The sequence below is a fragment of the Malaclemys terrapin genome, chromosome 3 (genome assembly GCF_027887155.1).
Source record: "Malaclemys terrapin pileata isolate rMalTer1 chromosome 3, rMalTer1.hap1, whole genome shotgun sequence".
Classification (NCBI taxonomy): domain Eukaryota; kingdom Metazoa; phylum Chordata; order Testudines; family Emydidae; genus Malaclemys; species Malaclemys terrapin.
Genome location: NC_071507.1, coordinates 166,829,714 through 166,846,791, shown reverse-complemented (window position 1 = coordinate 166,846,791; position 17,078 = coordinate 166,829,714). Strand labels below are relative to the sequence as shown.

Here is a 17,078-nt window from a genome sequence, read left to right as displayed (position 1 = left end):
TTAAGTAACAACAATATCCTCAACTATTCTGTAAACAGTATATGCAATGTTTCCCCAGATCCTAACTCCCGAATGAACCCATGAGTCAGACATGGGTCATCATCCACTTAAAGGATCAACTATATAGCTACTATGACAATATATCTTTGACTTTTGTAAATATATATATATGTTGCACCTTGCTTTGAGAGTGTTGATTTACAAACAAATTACATCTCATTTCTAAAATACTTAACAGTGTAAACAAATGTGTTATTCAAGAAATTCTCAGTTTGCATCAGTTGATTTCAACCAGTGGTAGTCAATCTTATTTATTTGCTTTCAGTTTATCAGCAGGAATGTCAGGAAAACAAAATAGTCTCATCTACAGTTATTACAGAAATGGAGTAAATAAAAAACACTAAAAATACAAATATACTATCAAAAAGCATGATATTTGGTAAACAAGAAAGTTCCTTACCCTTACAGCTATGCCTTTCATCACCTCCACTCCATGTTCCATTAGATCTGCACTGTATGAGTCTTTGACCCCCTAAATAATAGCCAGGACTGCAGCTCAGCATTACTTGACCTCCATACTCATTCAATGACCCAGATATCAGTCTCCAGATGACATGCTCCGAGAGCAGAGTCTCAATGCTGAGGCAAGTTGCAGCTGTGAAGAATGGAAATTTGTATATTAGCAGTTTTCCCTCACATTACTTCACAAAAAATGACTCATGGTCTTATTGACAGGAGGCTTTCCATGTGAAATGAAGCATGCTGTGAACATTTTAAAAATACAAGTTCCAGCAAAGATCAACAGACATTGCACAATACGAAGAGATTTTAGTAGTTTGTAGTACATGGCGATTTAGATACAATAGAACAATTATATAGTTATATACAGTTACATTTTCTAAGATAAAGATGATCTATTTAAATTTAATGAATCATAGAATCATAGACTTTAAGGTCAGAAGGGACCATTATGATCATCTAGTCTGACCTCCTGCGCAATGCAGTCTACAGAATCTCACCCACCCACTGCTGTATCAAACCTGTGTCTGAGCCATTGAAGTCCTCAAATCATGGTTAACGGAAAAATCAAACTATAGACTACAGTGGGTATATAAGGAATCGCAGACAATGATGAAGTACTTAATAGTCAATGGGGAATCGTCTCAGGATATAGCCTTTTGTTAGCTAATGCAAAAGACAGTCCAGTTGTATCAACAATGTCTGATAAATGTAACATTTTAAAAAAATGTTTCATTTCACTGCACATGACATTTACTGGGTTCTAACTGGATTCTTTCAGGTGCATTCTATAAACAGACTGTAGTGAAGAGAGTTAAATATTCAATCCTAATTACCTGGAAATTGATGTACTGTAAGTACACCATAGCAATTATGACATTACAAATTGGAGCAGTTGCCATTAAAAAAAAAAAAATCAACATTTGACACACCACAGTGATGTCAGTACTGCAGCTTCTCGCATTCCAAGTTTGGGAAGATAGTGTACTTACTGTAAGTAATGGAGAATATCAGTGTTACGTTTTTCATGATACTCATGCAAGTTATAACTGAATTTGGTGTGAACTGTCATAGGAACCATGCATTTTATAGTGTAGTTGGAGATAATTTCTCAAGCCTGCTGTTGACTTTATTTATTAAAGTTCAAAGATAAAGTTCACAGAATATTTATTTGGTTGGTATGAACATCATTCAAAAAATAAATGTGTCCTAAATATAAAAGTTGATTACTTTTTAATCTGATTTAATTTTATTAAAATATTTGGGAATATGTACAGATCTTAAAGAAAAGAGAAGAAACTCTCATAAATTCAATATCCTATATTCTGAATTTTAAAATTACATTACTATAGAAAAATAGGATTCAAACTTACTAGTGAGTGCCCTTGTCACACTGTGACTATAGGAAGAGGCAATAGCCACCAACATTTTTGAAAAGAAACATTTATCCTCCTGACCCCCTGTCCCACAAAAAAAAAAAAAAAAGAAAAAAGAAAGAAAGAAAAAGAAATACAGCTAAGAAAACAATGCAAAATACAAAAATCTTGCTTTTGAATCTAGTCATAGAAATTAAGATACATGCCAAAGGTCCTGTTTTAGCAATCATCATATCTGATCATCTACAAAATCCACTGAGGCCACTGCATTACTATTACTAGTTCATATAAAGGCCATAAGGATCTGAAACAAATACAGTATATGTAAGAAACCAAAAATTGTGCTAAAAAAATTAAAAAGGTAACTAAACATAAAAGTGTCTGATTCTTATTTAAACAAAGACTGCTTTACTCCACCCTGACAGTGTTAATGAGCTATAAAGTGCTTATAAATTACATTTACTCCCACTTTTAGGCTACTTTCCATTGCCAGGGTGATGTAAAGTAGTCTTAGTGCAAATGGGAATTTAGCCCTGAAGTGTTTGGTGCATAGAAACAATGAGAGAAAGAGAAGAGGGTTAGTGAAATTCCTGGACTGTGATTCAAAAATAATGCATTTTTAAAATTTAAATTTCCTCTAGTTTGTACTTATTTTTAACTATTTAGAATATTTTAGTAATTCGTGATTATAAGTATGTCTTTTCCAGTACTTCATGCACCCATGGTATAGACTCAATCATTACAAAATACAGAACTGACACTGCTGGAGGCCTATGTGGGAAAGATGCAATAGTTTCTGAGCTGGGAAAATTACCCAAAGGGTATGTGATTGGCAAATATGAGGCTATACTTCCAAACAGTGATGACATGTAGATATCCCAGATCTTTTTCAGTTTAATCCAAATGTGGTTACCAAGTTGTACAGTAAAGTTGAAGCGTCCATATTTTGAGATAAGTTATGGTTCCCTGCCCCTATTACAGTATTTCACATTTTTGGAAGCAGTTGCTCAGTTTAGGTGATCACTTCCTATTTGCTAACACCATTTTAGCTGCTAGTAATTTTTTTTTGTTTGTCTCACAGCAGCTCAAGGTGTTTCCAGATACAAAAATCAGATGCTGAGAAAAAGTGGTTATTTGCTTATTAGTAAATGATAAATAAATTACTAAATGACCAAAAGGTTTAACTCTTCAATATAAAATCATGTAGGTCTATCATATGATATACATTATTTTAAATAATTATTCAGTAACTTTCTAGATCTACCATAAGCCTAATTTTCATCACTGCCTCTTTCAAGTAAAGGTTTTAGAGAGAAATACGGTTCTTTCAAAGATGAAAGGGAGCCTCTTATTTAACTTAATCATCACCAGTAAAGAGATTCAAGCTCAACCACAGGGGATATTTTAAACCATTTTAGAGATAAGAGGTTCACCTATTTCAACTTTATCGAAATGTGCTCCCAAAATAATTTCTCTTAATCTGACAGATTTTAGTAGGACACTTTGTTGACAGTTCAGATATACAAAACTCACCTCCATTCTAACAGCAAACATACTTTTCTACATCACTTTTACATTTTGCCACATGAAACCAAATATGTTATTGCCAGAATACAAGATACTCTCTCTCTAATTCATGGCTATATGTAAGTGCAACTGACTCTAAAATGCTGCTTGAGGTATTGTAGTTTTTAATTTTACAGTGAATGATTCTGATTCATTAGTTTCCACTTCATTCAAGAGATAAAAAATAAACTAACAGTTGCTTTATTTAACTCACCCAGGTTTTCTGGGTAGTGCCATAATGAATTAGACTTCTCAGTCTTCCCTTTGTGAAGTACAGAGACTACAGACATTTGTCATTTACACAGATGAAACTATTTGCATCAGAGATTATTTCAACTTCATCCAGATGTAAAGAAGCAGCTGTCTTCTTTCAACGTTGATTTGTTTTTATGAAGTAATGTGTGAGTAAGCACTGCTTGTTACTAAGTCTAGTTCAGTAAATGTAATTACATATCTAAAAGTAAGATTAGGTGTCATTTCAGCAAAATGATTTCATCTACATATACTAATATCCATGTATACACACAAATGCAGGGAAATCATTTTGAACTATAACCACCATAAAAAAGCACTGAGAAATGGAGCTACCGTAGCATTATAAAATATGTTTGTCTCTAAATACTCACCCCTGCACATAAGGTGATACCGACAAAAAAATAGTAGTATACCAAATTGAGCTGCAAACAGGGCTGGCTCCAGGCACCAGCCCTCCAAGCATGTGCTTGGGGCGGCACCTGGAGGGGGGTGGCGGTCACACAGGGAGAGCGGGGCCCCGGCCGGGCTGGCCGCCCTCCTCCCGGCGCTCTGGCCGGTCGGGGAGAGCGGGACCCCACCCGGGCTCGCCACCCTCCCCGCGGTGCTCCGACCGACCAGGGACAGCGGGGCCGCGGCCGGGCTCGGCGCCCTCCCCTGCCACACTCACCGCCAGGGGTGGGGGGCGGCGGGAGGCTTTTTGGCCTGGGGCGGCCAAAAAGCCAGGGCCGGCCCTGGCTGCAAAACCAACATATTTCTGGAATCATTAAAAAGGACATTAATCATGCTGCTTTAGCTGTATTAGGCCCCCAATCCTTCCAAGATTTATATATGTGCTTAATTTTATATACTGTTAGTAGTTCCACTGAAGTTAATGGGACGACTCACAATGCATAAATTAGGCACGCTCACAAGTTTGGAAGGACTGGGGACTTGATTTGTTTTCAGCTTTGTGGTCTTCAGTTAGGTTTTTAAAATAAGATATTTACAAACCTTTACAATAAGGTTATTGATTTAATCTCCTCTTTAGGAAGCACTAGAAATAGTATAAACTAGTTTATCTTAAGAGCTTAATTTGCATATTTCCCCTATAAAGCAATTTTGCCATCTTTAAGGCCTTATAACAAATCCACTTTTAAGTTATTTAACTTTGCCATGGCTTAATTAAACTATTTACTCATATTGTGTGACATGGATTTTCAGCACAAGTTCCAGATGCATTCCTGATGCCTTCAATCCCAGATGTACCTTAATCATTTCCATTAGTTGGAACAGGGTTCCTATTGGCAGCTGTAAACACCCCTAAATATTTTTTGTTTTTCAAAGAAGCCACATTTGACCATTGGGAATCTAAAGTCTATAAGGAACAAAGGCTCAAAAGTCACATCCATCAAAATGCACTCCCCAATGCACCTCATTTTGGATCGTTAAGGTATTGACTCATGTCTGGAGTGGTGAGAGTTTGGAGAATATAATCTCTTCTGACACTGCTGCAGAGGGGAAGCAGAGTTCCCCTCCTTCCCACCTGCTTTGAGAAAGCACAACTCCTGAACACCCTTCTGCAAAGGGTTTGTAACTATGAATAGCCCTTGATAATTTCTTGTTCCCGCCTCTCATCCTGTGCAACAATCACAATCTGGCCCTTTGAGATCTTCATGGCAGACTTATTTTTCCTTTTCAGTTGAGTTCTTTTGATGGCTGTCAGCCATTGCTTGCCTTGACATAAGTGACAAGAGTATTCCAAGTTCTATGCCAGTGTTCCCTTACACATAGTGGGTGCTCTAAGCAGTAACCTATATGACTGTATGCACTTTCATTACTTTTTCAAGAAATAATTTTGATAAATGCACTGAGTGTATAATGAGAAAAATCAGTAGTTATAAGAGCTAGATATTATTATTATTATTATGTGCAAGTGTAATGGTATGAGATACTTGGCTGCTATCCCTGTAATTAGTTTCCTCTGATTAAAAGAAATGGAAAGTGCAGCTTACCATGCATTGTCCTTGATTAACAAAATGCCAATACAATGACGATGCATCATCTAACTACATTAACAGTTTTTGTGTCATTTATAATACAATAGATGCTTTATTTTAGATCTTATTTGTGCCTCAGGGCAGCAATTCATTCAATTAAATTATTGTTCAGAAAGATAATGAAAAATAGAAATGATGTTTCTTCCAGAATAAATTGCTACACATGTATCACATGAGAGCAGTAGCCACTACTGTTTAAACCATCATATTAGCTTAGAATTCTAGAACTATCAAGCAGGCTTCAAAAAGAAATCTGTAGTATGTAGATTTGTGTAAAGTTATCAGTTTGGCCCAAACTGCTGCTTAAAATGTTTGAAATGAGGAAATGAGCATGCAGACTTGGAGAGAGTTGTTCTTAAATATTAAAGAACAAGAACAAAGAAACCATGAAAAAGAACAATAACATTATTTATCTACAAGGTCTATTTTTTTTCAAGTAACCTTTAAAATTCTGGGATATTACAAACTAGGTTATATTTCCTTATCCATCGTCATGGGAAGCAACCATGAAAGGAAAAGCAAATAGGGACTGAGTTTAACATTTTATTTGAATGGAGTAATACACTTGATTGTATTTATATTTATCTAGATAAATAGATATAAAATCAACAATCACATATACTCTTTATAATATAATATGTATTAGATAAATATTAAAGGCCATAGCTTTCTGATGATATATTGTATAAAGCAATGGTACTTAACCTTGAAGAGTTAGTAAGACACTTTTCAATCTACTGTAGTTCCAGAGAGCTTGCGAATAAGTGTACTGTGGCATCCTGACATTGTACCATGATGTCTGAGTTGTGACCCAGAAGTTTCAACAACTCAGCAGTTTTAGTTTATTGACATCTTCTCAAGAGAAACATCACAGTGAAATATCATAAAATGTGATGTTAATTATTTTGTGTCACAATGTCATTTCATGACACAATATTTTTGGTCAGATCCTTGAGTGTGGGTCCAAAAGTAAAGTGCGAGTTGGGGATGGTGCACAAAGTTTAAAGCTGTCTTTGCACTCCCCTGATCCTGGTGCTACTCCGTGCATAGCTGTTCTCTTTGCACCTTGTTAAAGCAGCCTTAGGGCATCCTGCTCCCATGGAAGAAAAAGACGACATTTCTATTCATTTCAGTGGAATGAATATTTGCAATTTTGTGCAGTAAGCAGCCAGCAAAGTTCTAAACTATGATAACTGTGCTATTTATCATTTTCATAAGATTTTAAAATTACACTCTGCAGTTTTCTAGGGAGTTAAGAACCTCATCTTAAAAACTTCTTGGACCAGATCCTTTCCTTTTTCATGCCCCTTTATGTTGCTTTAACAATACAAAGATGATGGAGAACTGCCTCTTTAAAAGGACAGATGAGGATTGCCTTGGGGTGGGTACAACCGGCTGTATGCCATTACACATCCCCTAACAAGTGTAGAGAATACTCCTGGGCAGGCCATAGCTGGAAGGAATCACTGCCAGAATGTACTGTAAGCTGGAGACCCTTAGCCAATGGAGACTGTTCTAGCTTACAAAATTTAGGGAAGCCCTCAGAGCATTCTGGGTTATGGGGGGATTTGGTAGCAGCCTGAAGTAGTCTGCTCTAAATTATGTTGGGAACTAAAGCAGAACATGGGTTCTGTGCCAACCAGAGCTTAGCTGGACCAGGCATGTGCCCCTTTTCCTGAAATATAATTAAATAATATCTGCAAGTGACAAGTTTCAGAGTAGCAGCCGTGTTAGTCTGTATCCGCAAAAAGAACAGGAGTACTTGCGGCACCTTAGAGACTAACAAATTTATTAGAGCATAAGCTTTCGTGGACTACAGCCCACGAAAGCTTATGCTCTAATAAATTTGTTAGTCTCTAAGGTGCCGCAAGTACTCCTGTTCTTTTTGCAAGTGACAAAGTATTAATGGGAAAACCATTTGAAGTTTGGATTGTAAAAAATGTAATTGGAGAAATTCATCCCCATCACATATCTCATATCATATGAGAAATATGATGCCCTGTTGAAATGCTGAAGATATATATTCCACTTTCCTAAAAGATTAAAGTAAATAAATTTATATTTGAATGCAAATGAGTCCTCTCATTCTTTAGTTTTTTAGGGGGGAAATGGAATACTTATTCCCAGTCATTACAATAATACAATAGTGTGTACTTTGAATAAATGGTAGGCATAAATAGTCAGTTTTCAGAATGGAGAGAGGTAAATAGTGGTGTCCCCCAGGGATCTGTATTGGGCCCAGTCCTATTTAACATATTCATAAATTATCTGGGGGAAAGGGGTAAACAATGAGGGGGCAAAATTTGAAGATGATACAAAACTATTCAAGATAGTTAAGTCCCAGGCTGACTGAGAAGAGCTACAAAAGGATCTCTCAAAACTGGGTGACTGGGCAACAAAATGGCAGATGAAATTCAATTTTGATAAATGCAAAGTAATGAACATTGGAAAACATAATCCCAACTATACATATAAAATGATGGGGTCTAAATTAGCAGTTACTACTCAAGAAAGAGATCCTGGAGTCATTGTGGATAGTTCTCTGAAAATATCCACTCAATGTGCAGTGGCAGTCAAAAAAGTCATAACACAAGAACTAGGGGCCACCAAATGAAATTAATAGGCAGCAGGTTTAACACAAACAGAAGGGGGTATTTTTTCACACAAGACACAGTCAACCTATGGAATTCCTTGCCAGAGGATGTTGTGAAGGCCAAGATTATAACAGGGTTCAAAAAAGAACTAGATACGTTCATGGAGGATAGATCCATCAGTGGCTATTAGCCAAGATGGGCAGGGATGGTGTCCCTAGCCTCTGTTTGCCAGAAGCTGGGAATGGGCAACAGGGGATGGATCACTTTATGATTACCTGTTCTGTTCATTCCCTCTGGGACACCTGGCATTGGTGACTGTCGGCAGACAGGATACAGGGCTAGATGGACTTTGGTCTGACCCGGTACGGCCTTTCTCATATTCTTATGAATAGTTCTTTTTTGACTCACTAAAGCTGAAACCATGTATTCCTCACAGCAATCTCCCCTATATTCCAGAAGATAATGCATAATTACATTTCTCACTGATTCATGCCAGATCTGATGCCAGTTTACAATTTCTGTAGCTTGCTGTTATCATGCAGCACCATCCAATTTTCTATTCTTGACATGTCATGGGACATTTCACACCTTCTATTTCATTCCAGTCTTAAAGAGGGCTATGACAGACATCCCCCAGAGTGTTTATAACAAAAGTGAAATAACACTTAAGTTCCAAGTATGCTTTGGTGCCCTCAATACAGTTCATAATATGAGGCTTGATTGCTACTGAGGGAGGGCTGTAAAGTGTAGACAGCCATTCTGATATGCAGAAAGGTTGGCATCAATACTGTTTACAAAAAAAAAAAAAAACAAAAAAAAACAAACCAACCACCCACAGGACTGGGGAGACAGCTACAAGCTCCAAAAGAAAAAACACCCATTAGAGATGGTAGATAGTGGCTGTTTAAAGCCATTTTTGAAATCATCATTCTACGTGTCTCAGTATGTCTTCTGCACAGGGTCAAGGTGGGAGATGTTATACACAGGGTAGCTGATAAGTTTAGATTCTGCTGGAAAACAGAAGAAAGAAGCAAAGGGGGATATGGCTGGTGCCAAGATTGGGGCTCAAAATCTGCAACATTTGCCTAAAAACATTCTTCCAATCTTTATCCATTAGTGATATATAGTGTAGGGGGAAATGAAGTATATTTTATACAGCTGTGGCCAAGGACCTCGAGATTTCTGGACGCTCAGCTCCATGGCAGGGATCCTGGATGTCCTAGGAGCCCTATATCTAACTGATGGCAATCTCTCAGGGAGCCTGGAAGCTCCGAGAATCATGATTTGAGCCTGGCTCTTCCAGTCTTTCTGCCATAAAGATCCTGGGATGAGCTCCCAGGATCTGTGGCACTAGGACAGCCCCAATATGTGGAATCCCTAAGGCTGGTGACAGCAGAACTCCAGACCTGTGGGCCTGCTGTCAATCCCAGGGAGTATAGTTAATTTCACAAACACCATGTGGTGATGTTTCTGAAATGAATTTTTTTCAGGTTTTCCATTTTGGTGAGCAAACCAAAAACATTCGGTTTCAGTTTCAACTGAAATAATTTTTGTCAGATTTTTTGGTTTGAGCTCTCAAACCAAAAAAATCAATTATTCACTCAGCTCTGCTGTTAATAAGATTTAAACTCAAGGTTTAAATGCAGTGCTTCCTGGTTTCACTCTGCAAAATGCTTTTCTGGAAAGTTCCTAAAGGACTTCAGTTAAGAGTTAAACTGAGGAACTGAGGGGCAGGAAAGGGAGCATAACAGTAACAGTACATAATTTGACCTATTTCCCAGGTACATTTGTATTCAATAATGTACTTGTTTGTGCTATACATTCATTACCATCTGTGTAATTCTTTATGGCCTGAAATGATCACAGTTTAGACCCCAAACTTGCAAAATAATCTGTCTGATCCCCAGTTTAGACCCCAAACTTGCAAAATAATCTGTCTGATCCCTGCAACCTGCACACTTTTCTACCAGCACAGTTGCACACACTTTAATAGGACTCTGCACTGGCAGAAGAGTGTGCTTTAGGATCAAAGGATAAAGCTTTACGATCACGTTTGTTCTTTCATCAGTTTTGTGATATTCATCTTTGCTTTAACATACAGATCTCAGATACTTAGGGCCCAATCCCATGAGATCTCATTCAGAGGGACAAATTATATTATACACAATTAAAAATACTGGGACCTGGATAGAGCTGGTCACAAATTTTCCAACAGAATGTGCTCCCATGGGGAAATACTGATTTGTTGAATACGTTATGTCCGAATTTCAAGAAATTTTCAATTTGAAGAAAAAAAACACATCATGAAATATTTTGATCATGTCAGAGTGTTCCAATTAAACATGCTTTAAACAGAATGTTTTGCCCTTTTCCCCCAAAACAACTTTTCATTTAAAAATGTTTTATTTTATATTATCAAAACATTTTGGGGAGATAAAATTTAAATGTTTCATTCCAATTCAATCAACCCAAAACAAAATCAGAATTTTTGTTTCATGGGAAATTTTGAAAATGCGTGATTTGTTCTGTTTTGGAATGGAACCCCCCCCCCCCCCAAAAAAAAAAAACCTATGGAATTTAACACAAAACAGAAACTGGTTCCCATCCAGCAATAACCCTTGAATATTTTTTCATGAATAAGGACTACACAATTCAGGGACTGATGCAGCCAAAAGATTATTAAATTATCTAACTTCAGAATAGCGTAACTTTTATTTGTGATCAATGAGTCAGAAGTCAACACAATTTAGATATTTGTGGATGCTATTCTTTGCTGAAGTTAATGATTTAACCAGACAGTATTATATTTAATTCACCTGTAATTTGTTAAGCAGAGGAAATTGAACTCTTGGTGTAACTTTTAACTTTTGATATAATTATTTCCAGAGCCTATAACAAAGCATAAAGGGCTCAATCCTGTGAAATGATGAGCAAAACCTTTTAGGGTTTATATATTGTCAACTCCTATTGAGTTTAAGGGGTGTATATTTGTGTATTAAGGAAGACAATCTATATGAATATGAAATCTAGATACATTGTAGAAGATCTACTGTACATATGAAGAATACAATGTTTTTATAACACCTAGCTATAGAAATGTCCATTCTTCAGGATATGCTATCTTATGACTTTAGTGGTCGCTACACAAATTTTCGGTCAGATTGTAAAACTATTTCCTTGGCAGAAATCTGCACATCAGTATTATTGTACACCAACTCTTAATCTAATTGATATCCGTGTTCAAAATTTGAATTGCCTGTTATTGGAAGCCTTGGGGCAATTTCTTCAAACTTGGAAATGTCTGGTTTACAGTAAAATAAAACAAAACAATAAAATCAATCAATCAATAAACCCAGACATATGTATTAAGGACTCCTAAAATGTCATCACAATATGTCTTACATCAATATAAATGTTCATATCAGCACTTTTTTCTTTTGTGCAGAAAAATAAATTAAACTGTCAAGCCTACATAATTATCATTTCCTCTCTTTGCAGTCTCAGTAACTGAGGCTTCAGCAAATAATAAAAACTAACATTTTCAAAGGTTTTTGAACATTTACTGAGAGACTGCCTTAAGAGAAAACCTGGGGAGCCTATATCAATGGAAAAATAATCTGAGTTGGCAGAAAGGAGTCAGAGTTTATACATTTTATATGCTGAATTATTATTTAATAGTCCACAGAGATAGCAGGCCCCAACAGGAGAAGATGACTAGCCCAGTGGTTATGGTGACAGCCTACAATTCAGAAGATCTGGGTTCAATTCTATGTTGCATGAAAGACTTCCTCCTTGGTGTGATTTAAGATAAGTTACGTGGTCCCTCTATGCTTCAACTCTCCATCTGTCAAACTGAGGATTGTATTACTTCCTTACCTCACAGAGGAGTTGTGAGGCTAAATATATTAAAGATTGTGAGGTGTTTTGAGATACTACAAAAAAAAAGTACTAATCAAAGTTTTCCTTTAGTCATTAGCAATCATTTTTACTAATCAGTTATAAATAAAACATAATGCAAATGCCATATTTGCTAATATTTCAATATAGCAGGAGGGAGAGATTGTCTCATTCAATGTAACTGAGTGAGATTTGGGGGGCATAGATCAGTGTACATATCGCGCTCCCCGTCACTAACCGAACTGGGCTGGGGAAGCTAATGATCCTAATGATCCAAAAAGCCGACCCAATCTGGTGATGAAACCTGGTCACGTCACCTGAAGCACATTGTGCATGTGCTGAGAAGGAGTGAGATTTCATTCAATATTTTTCTTTGTAGCTTGTCAGAGCAAGAATCAGGATTTGTATTTCCATGGTGGCAGACAATTTAAAGTCGAGTTGACAAAAGCTATTATAAAGAATAAAAAGTTTCCCAAATTTGTGGTGTTTTTGTTTTTGCTTTTTTCAGTCTTAGGGTTCGTTTACATGGAGACACTCACAGGAAAGTGGCACCAGTGGAGCAGGCTGTTTGGCCTGGCTGGCCTGACCCATCAATGGACGACTACGAAGGGAGGCCGGGCTGACGTACGACCTGCTGCTGTTCCTAGACCGGGAGGAGTGGTGGTGCTGGGAGCAGTGCCGACCATGAGACCGTGATCCCGGCATGGAGGGACGGTACCGCGGGCAGCAGCTGCTCTGCAGTCAGCTCTGGCGGGCAGATCCGCGCCAGCGATGTGCCAGCGATTGACGCCTGGGGCTGCAGGAATGGTTCTGTGGTGGGGTCCTGGAGTGAGACGACGAATAGGAACGGTGTTGATGTTCGTGTCGTGATTGGCTATGATAGCCCCTCTGAGACGAGGACCTTCAGTGGCATCTGCCTCAGTCCCATCAATGTCAGCTCCTCAAGGCGGAGCGGTGCCTGGAGTCTCTGTCAGATGGAACCCAGCCAGACAACCTGGTGGGGGTCGACAGTGACCTGCGTGGACTACGCACGGGATGGACGCTGAGTGGCAAATGGCATCAGGAACAATCCCTCAACCGTGACCGGTACCGAGTCAGGGGCGACTGCGGAGATCCCAGCGGTGGCTTGACTCTGGAATGCGGGGCCAACATTGGCGGTGCTCCTGGTACTGGCATGGACATAACGTCCTGGGCTGCTTGCAGGGCCTCTGGCATGGAGGGCATCTGGACATCTGGGAAAGCCTGCTCCGAATGGGCCAGGCTCCTCCGCTCACCCTGAGTTGGAGGCCTAGAGGTTGATGGGGACCGAAGACTGCCCAACATGGGTCTAGCCTCTTCCCCAGTCTTGCTCCGGTGCCGCAGCAGAGAAGGCCTCTTCTTAGCCTTCTTGACATGCCCCACGGATGGAGAGCAGCACCGACTGGTAGATGGCGCCGGGGGGTCACTGTGCACCGGCACCTTGGTACCTGGTGCCGACTCGGAGTGGCACCCCAGAGTCAGGGTCAATGCCGACTCCATCAGGATGGCCCGGAGCCTAATGTCTCTCTTCCTCTTGGTCTGAGGCTTGAACTGCCGGCAAGAAGGAACAGAGTGGGAGGAGCATGCAGCGCCCATTATACCGCATCATGGAGGTGCCACTCCAGGGGTCACTAGGGTCGCTCTCCTAGGAGAAAAATTTCCGACAGCAGTGCACATGGCGAGCACGCACACCTATTGTGGAATACACATAAGCAATCACTCGAAGAAGAACTGGTTTTATTAAGTACAGAGAATTTCTCTCAAATTGGCTGAAATTTTCCAAATGAAAAAAACTCCAAGTATGACCATTGTATTATTAATATCTCCACATTAAACTTATTTGTATGGTAGAAGCTGATATTATCTGGTGAACTTTTATAATTTTAAGATACAAGTTTAAACTTTTCTTACCACAAATAAAAACCATCCCCAGGTATGGTAATTAACTCAGTATTTTCAGTTCCCAAGTGGAAAAAAAAAGAAAAAAGAATGAGAGAGAGAGACCAAAACACCCCGCACAACAGCTGGTGCTCTTGTTTCTATCAGTTTGATTTTTCATGCTGAATATGTCCTCTGAACTTTGTTTACTGTCATTTGGAAGAAAGATATGCTATTTAATATGCAATATTTATGCTTCTCTTTAACAAATAGCACTGAAGTCAGTAAATTAGTTCATACTCTTTTCTGAATAGTGTCTGTCAGGTCTTTTTATTCTTTCTGTAAAACATGTAGGATATTTTGGGTGTTGTAAAAATAAAGTAAAACATTCAGTTTACTGTTATTTAGCCTTAATGTTATTAACTGTGCTACAGCATTTATAGTTTTCAACATATACCTAAAACTTCCCAAACTTTTTCATAGTTTTGACCACACCTTAATGGAAATATGATGTTTTGATGAACGCGAACGCGACAGTGAAAGTAGACAGACAGACTGACTTTGCACAGGATTCTAAAACACCATTCCTCTTTACTTAAAATAAAAGACACACAGATCTAGACAAAATAATTTTAAAAATGAATATACATTTCCCAGCCTCAGTTTTCTCACCAGTCTAAAGAGTTCTTCAGGCATAAGCCAGAATTCATAGTGGACTCTAAGATCCTTTCACGTCCCTGTCCTCCTGCACATGGTTTCTCATCCAGAACAAAGAAACTCTGAACTCTTCTGCCTTTTTCCTTCTCTATAATAGTTGCCAAGAGACTCATTTATAGCCTCCAGCCACCTTTGTCACATGATCTCCTGATAAGGTTCAACAGGGGACCCCATCAGGTGGCTTCGTTGCCAGCTAACCTCTTTTCCTTGGTAAACCAGCCTGGTAGGAGCCAGCCTTTTGTCTCAAAGTGTTTCCATCTGAATAGGTGGGCATTTAAGGTGGGCATCTAATGACTGACCATTATCCCATCTGAATAGGTGGGCATCTAATGACTGACCATTATCCCTGATCCAGTAGGTATATGCTACAGCCCTGTCAGCAAATAGTGGATTCCATATCTACAGAGACATTCTATGATACATCAATTTCATAACAATATATCAACCAGAATTTATATGTTGTACATAGATTTCCCAAACTGTTATAATTTTGCCCAGCTCTAGCTGGGAGCAAATCTCATGATAGATACCTATAGCCCAGAAAAAAATCTCACCTATTAAACTGGCCAAGATAATAAGTGGAACTCTGAGTTAGAGGGATTATGGTGGGCAGGTATATCCAGAGACACAGAGAACTGGAAGGATTCTCAGGCTCAAAGAAGAGTTGATTTTACTAATCTCTGTAGCACCAACTTTTGGATGCAATCTGAGTCCACCAAGAAGGTTATTTTCCCTTTCACCCACATAAACATGGTACAGTCTCTGGGACCCTCAGCTTCTCTGAGTTTAGCCAGATCACATATTTCCCCATTGTCACACTCCGTCATTGGAAAGAGGTGGGATTTTTTTGTTTGTTTGTTTGAATATTCTACAAGTAAAATACACAAAAGGAGGAGCTGAAGAGTTCTCACTAGATTCTGCATGAGCATTCTTTTTGGTTCCCCCTTTGGAATATTTAAGTTTCTTCAATTTCTACCAATAATTCCTTTGTCCACGAACTGACTGCTTCTCAGATCTAGGTTGCCCTGGTTGTCTCTCCAATGCTGAGCCTTCACGTTTATTCTATCTGCTACCCAGCCTCTGCCCAGCATATATAGGTAATGTTGGTGCATCCAAATCTCCACCCTCCCTCCTATCTAGATTATCTGAAAACTGCTTTAGAATGATTAAATCTATCAGTTCTCCTACTGTGTATGAGAAAAGTCACTTAGTCTAATAGTCACTTTCCTCCTTTATACCTCACTTATAAAACATTGCACTGCTCTCAACACCACAATGAGTAGGTGGTTTTCTGATTCTGCTTAAAATCCACACACTTTGTTTAGGGCTGAGAACATACCCCCTGATCAATATAATACACATTGCAGCCCAAAACTTCACACCAGGTATTGCAGTTCCTGATGTTCTTCCTGGATAATTGTTCACAGCCTGGACTCTAGGATGGTGTTAATGAGATGCATGCAATCAGCTCTCAGCAAGAATACCACCTGTGAATGGGATAGATTAGCAGGAAATCTCTGCCAGTCTGTAACACCGACTTCTCTGACCCAAGTCCAGGATCTTCAACAGGACATAAAATATCAAAACAATTTTAAAAGGTGGAAACAGAAAAAGAAATATCTTTCATCCACCTGATGATTTATGACATGCTCTCCATTCTTGGATCTTCCTTCACAGCAAAGAGACAGAGACCAAAGAAGATGTCACAATCAATTCAGATGGATCAGAGATTTTATTTTAAAAATCTCTCTAGTCATAAGTATTTGTAAAGCACATTTCACATTTATTGTGGAAGTTAAAAAGAGACTGATGTCTTTGAAAAATGCTGTGTTGAAAAAAAATGTCTTACAGTATGACCAGCAGAGGGCAACACTAGAGACACTTCCTGACCTCTTCAGGAAAGATTTCACAGTCTTGAGGCTGCTCTGCCTTCTGTTCCTTTGATTCTTTGTTTTGTATAAAGTAAATGTTGCCTGCTTTTGTGGGAGGAAGGAAAGGTAGCCTTTGCGATAGCACCATGGGCCTAGTCCATTGAGAACCCTATAAATCATATTTCAGTAGTGCTTCACCTGTGTCCTAGGGACATTTGTTGCTTTCTAAGTTCTACATTGAGCATGACCATTTTAAAAAAACGAATTGTATTTGATTATGAATTGAAAGTTCATCCCTAAGCCACATCTTGTGATTTTTAAACTGAACTGTTTGAATCAGCTGCATTTTTA

The 17,078-nt window shown here is 38.6% G+C and overlaps 1 protein-coding gene across 1 annotated transcript in view; it reads right to left on the bottom strand.

Moving 5' to 3' along the window:
• The window catches only part of CSMD1 (CUB and Sushi multiple domains 1), a 1,946,356-nt gene that overhangs the window by 123,884 nt on the left and 1,805,394 nt on the right, over positions 1-17,078 (bottom strand). Inside the window, exon 51 of the mRNA XM_054023823.1 lies at positions 461-655. Coding sequence (XP_053879798.1) covers positions 461-655 — 195 coding nt within the window. The remainder of the gene's footprint in view (positions 1-460; positions 656-17,078) is intronic.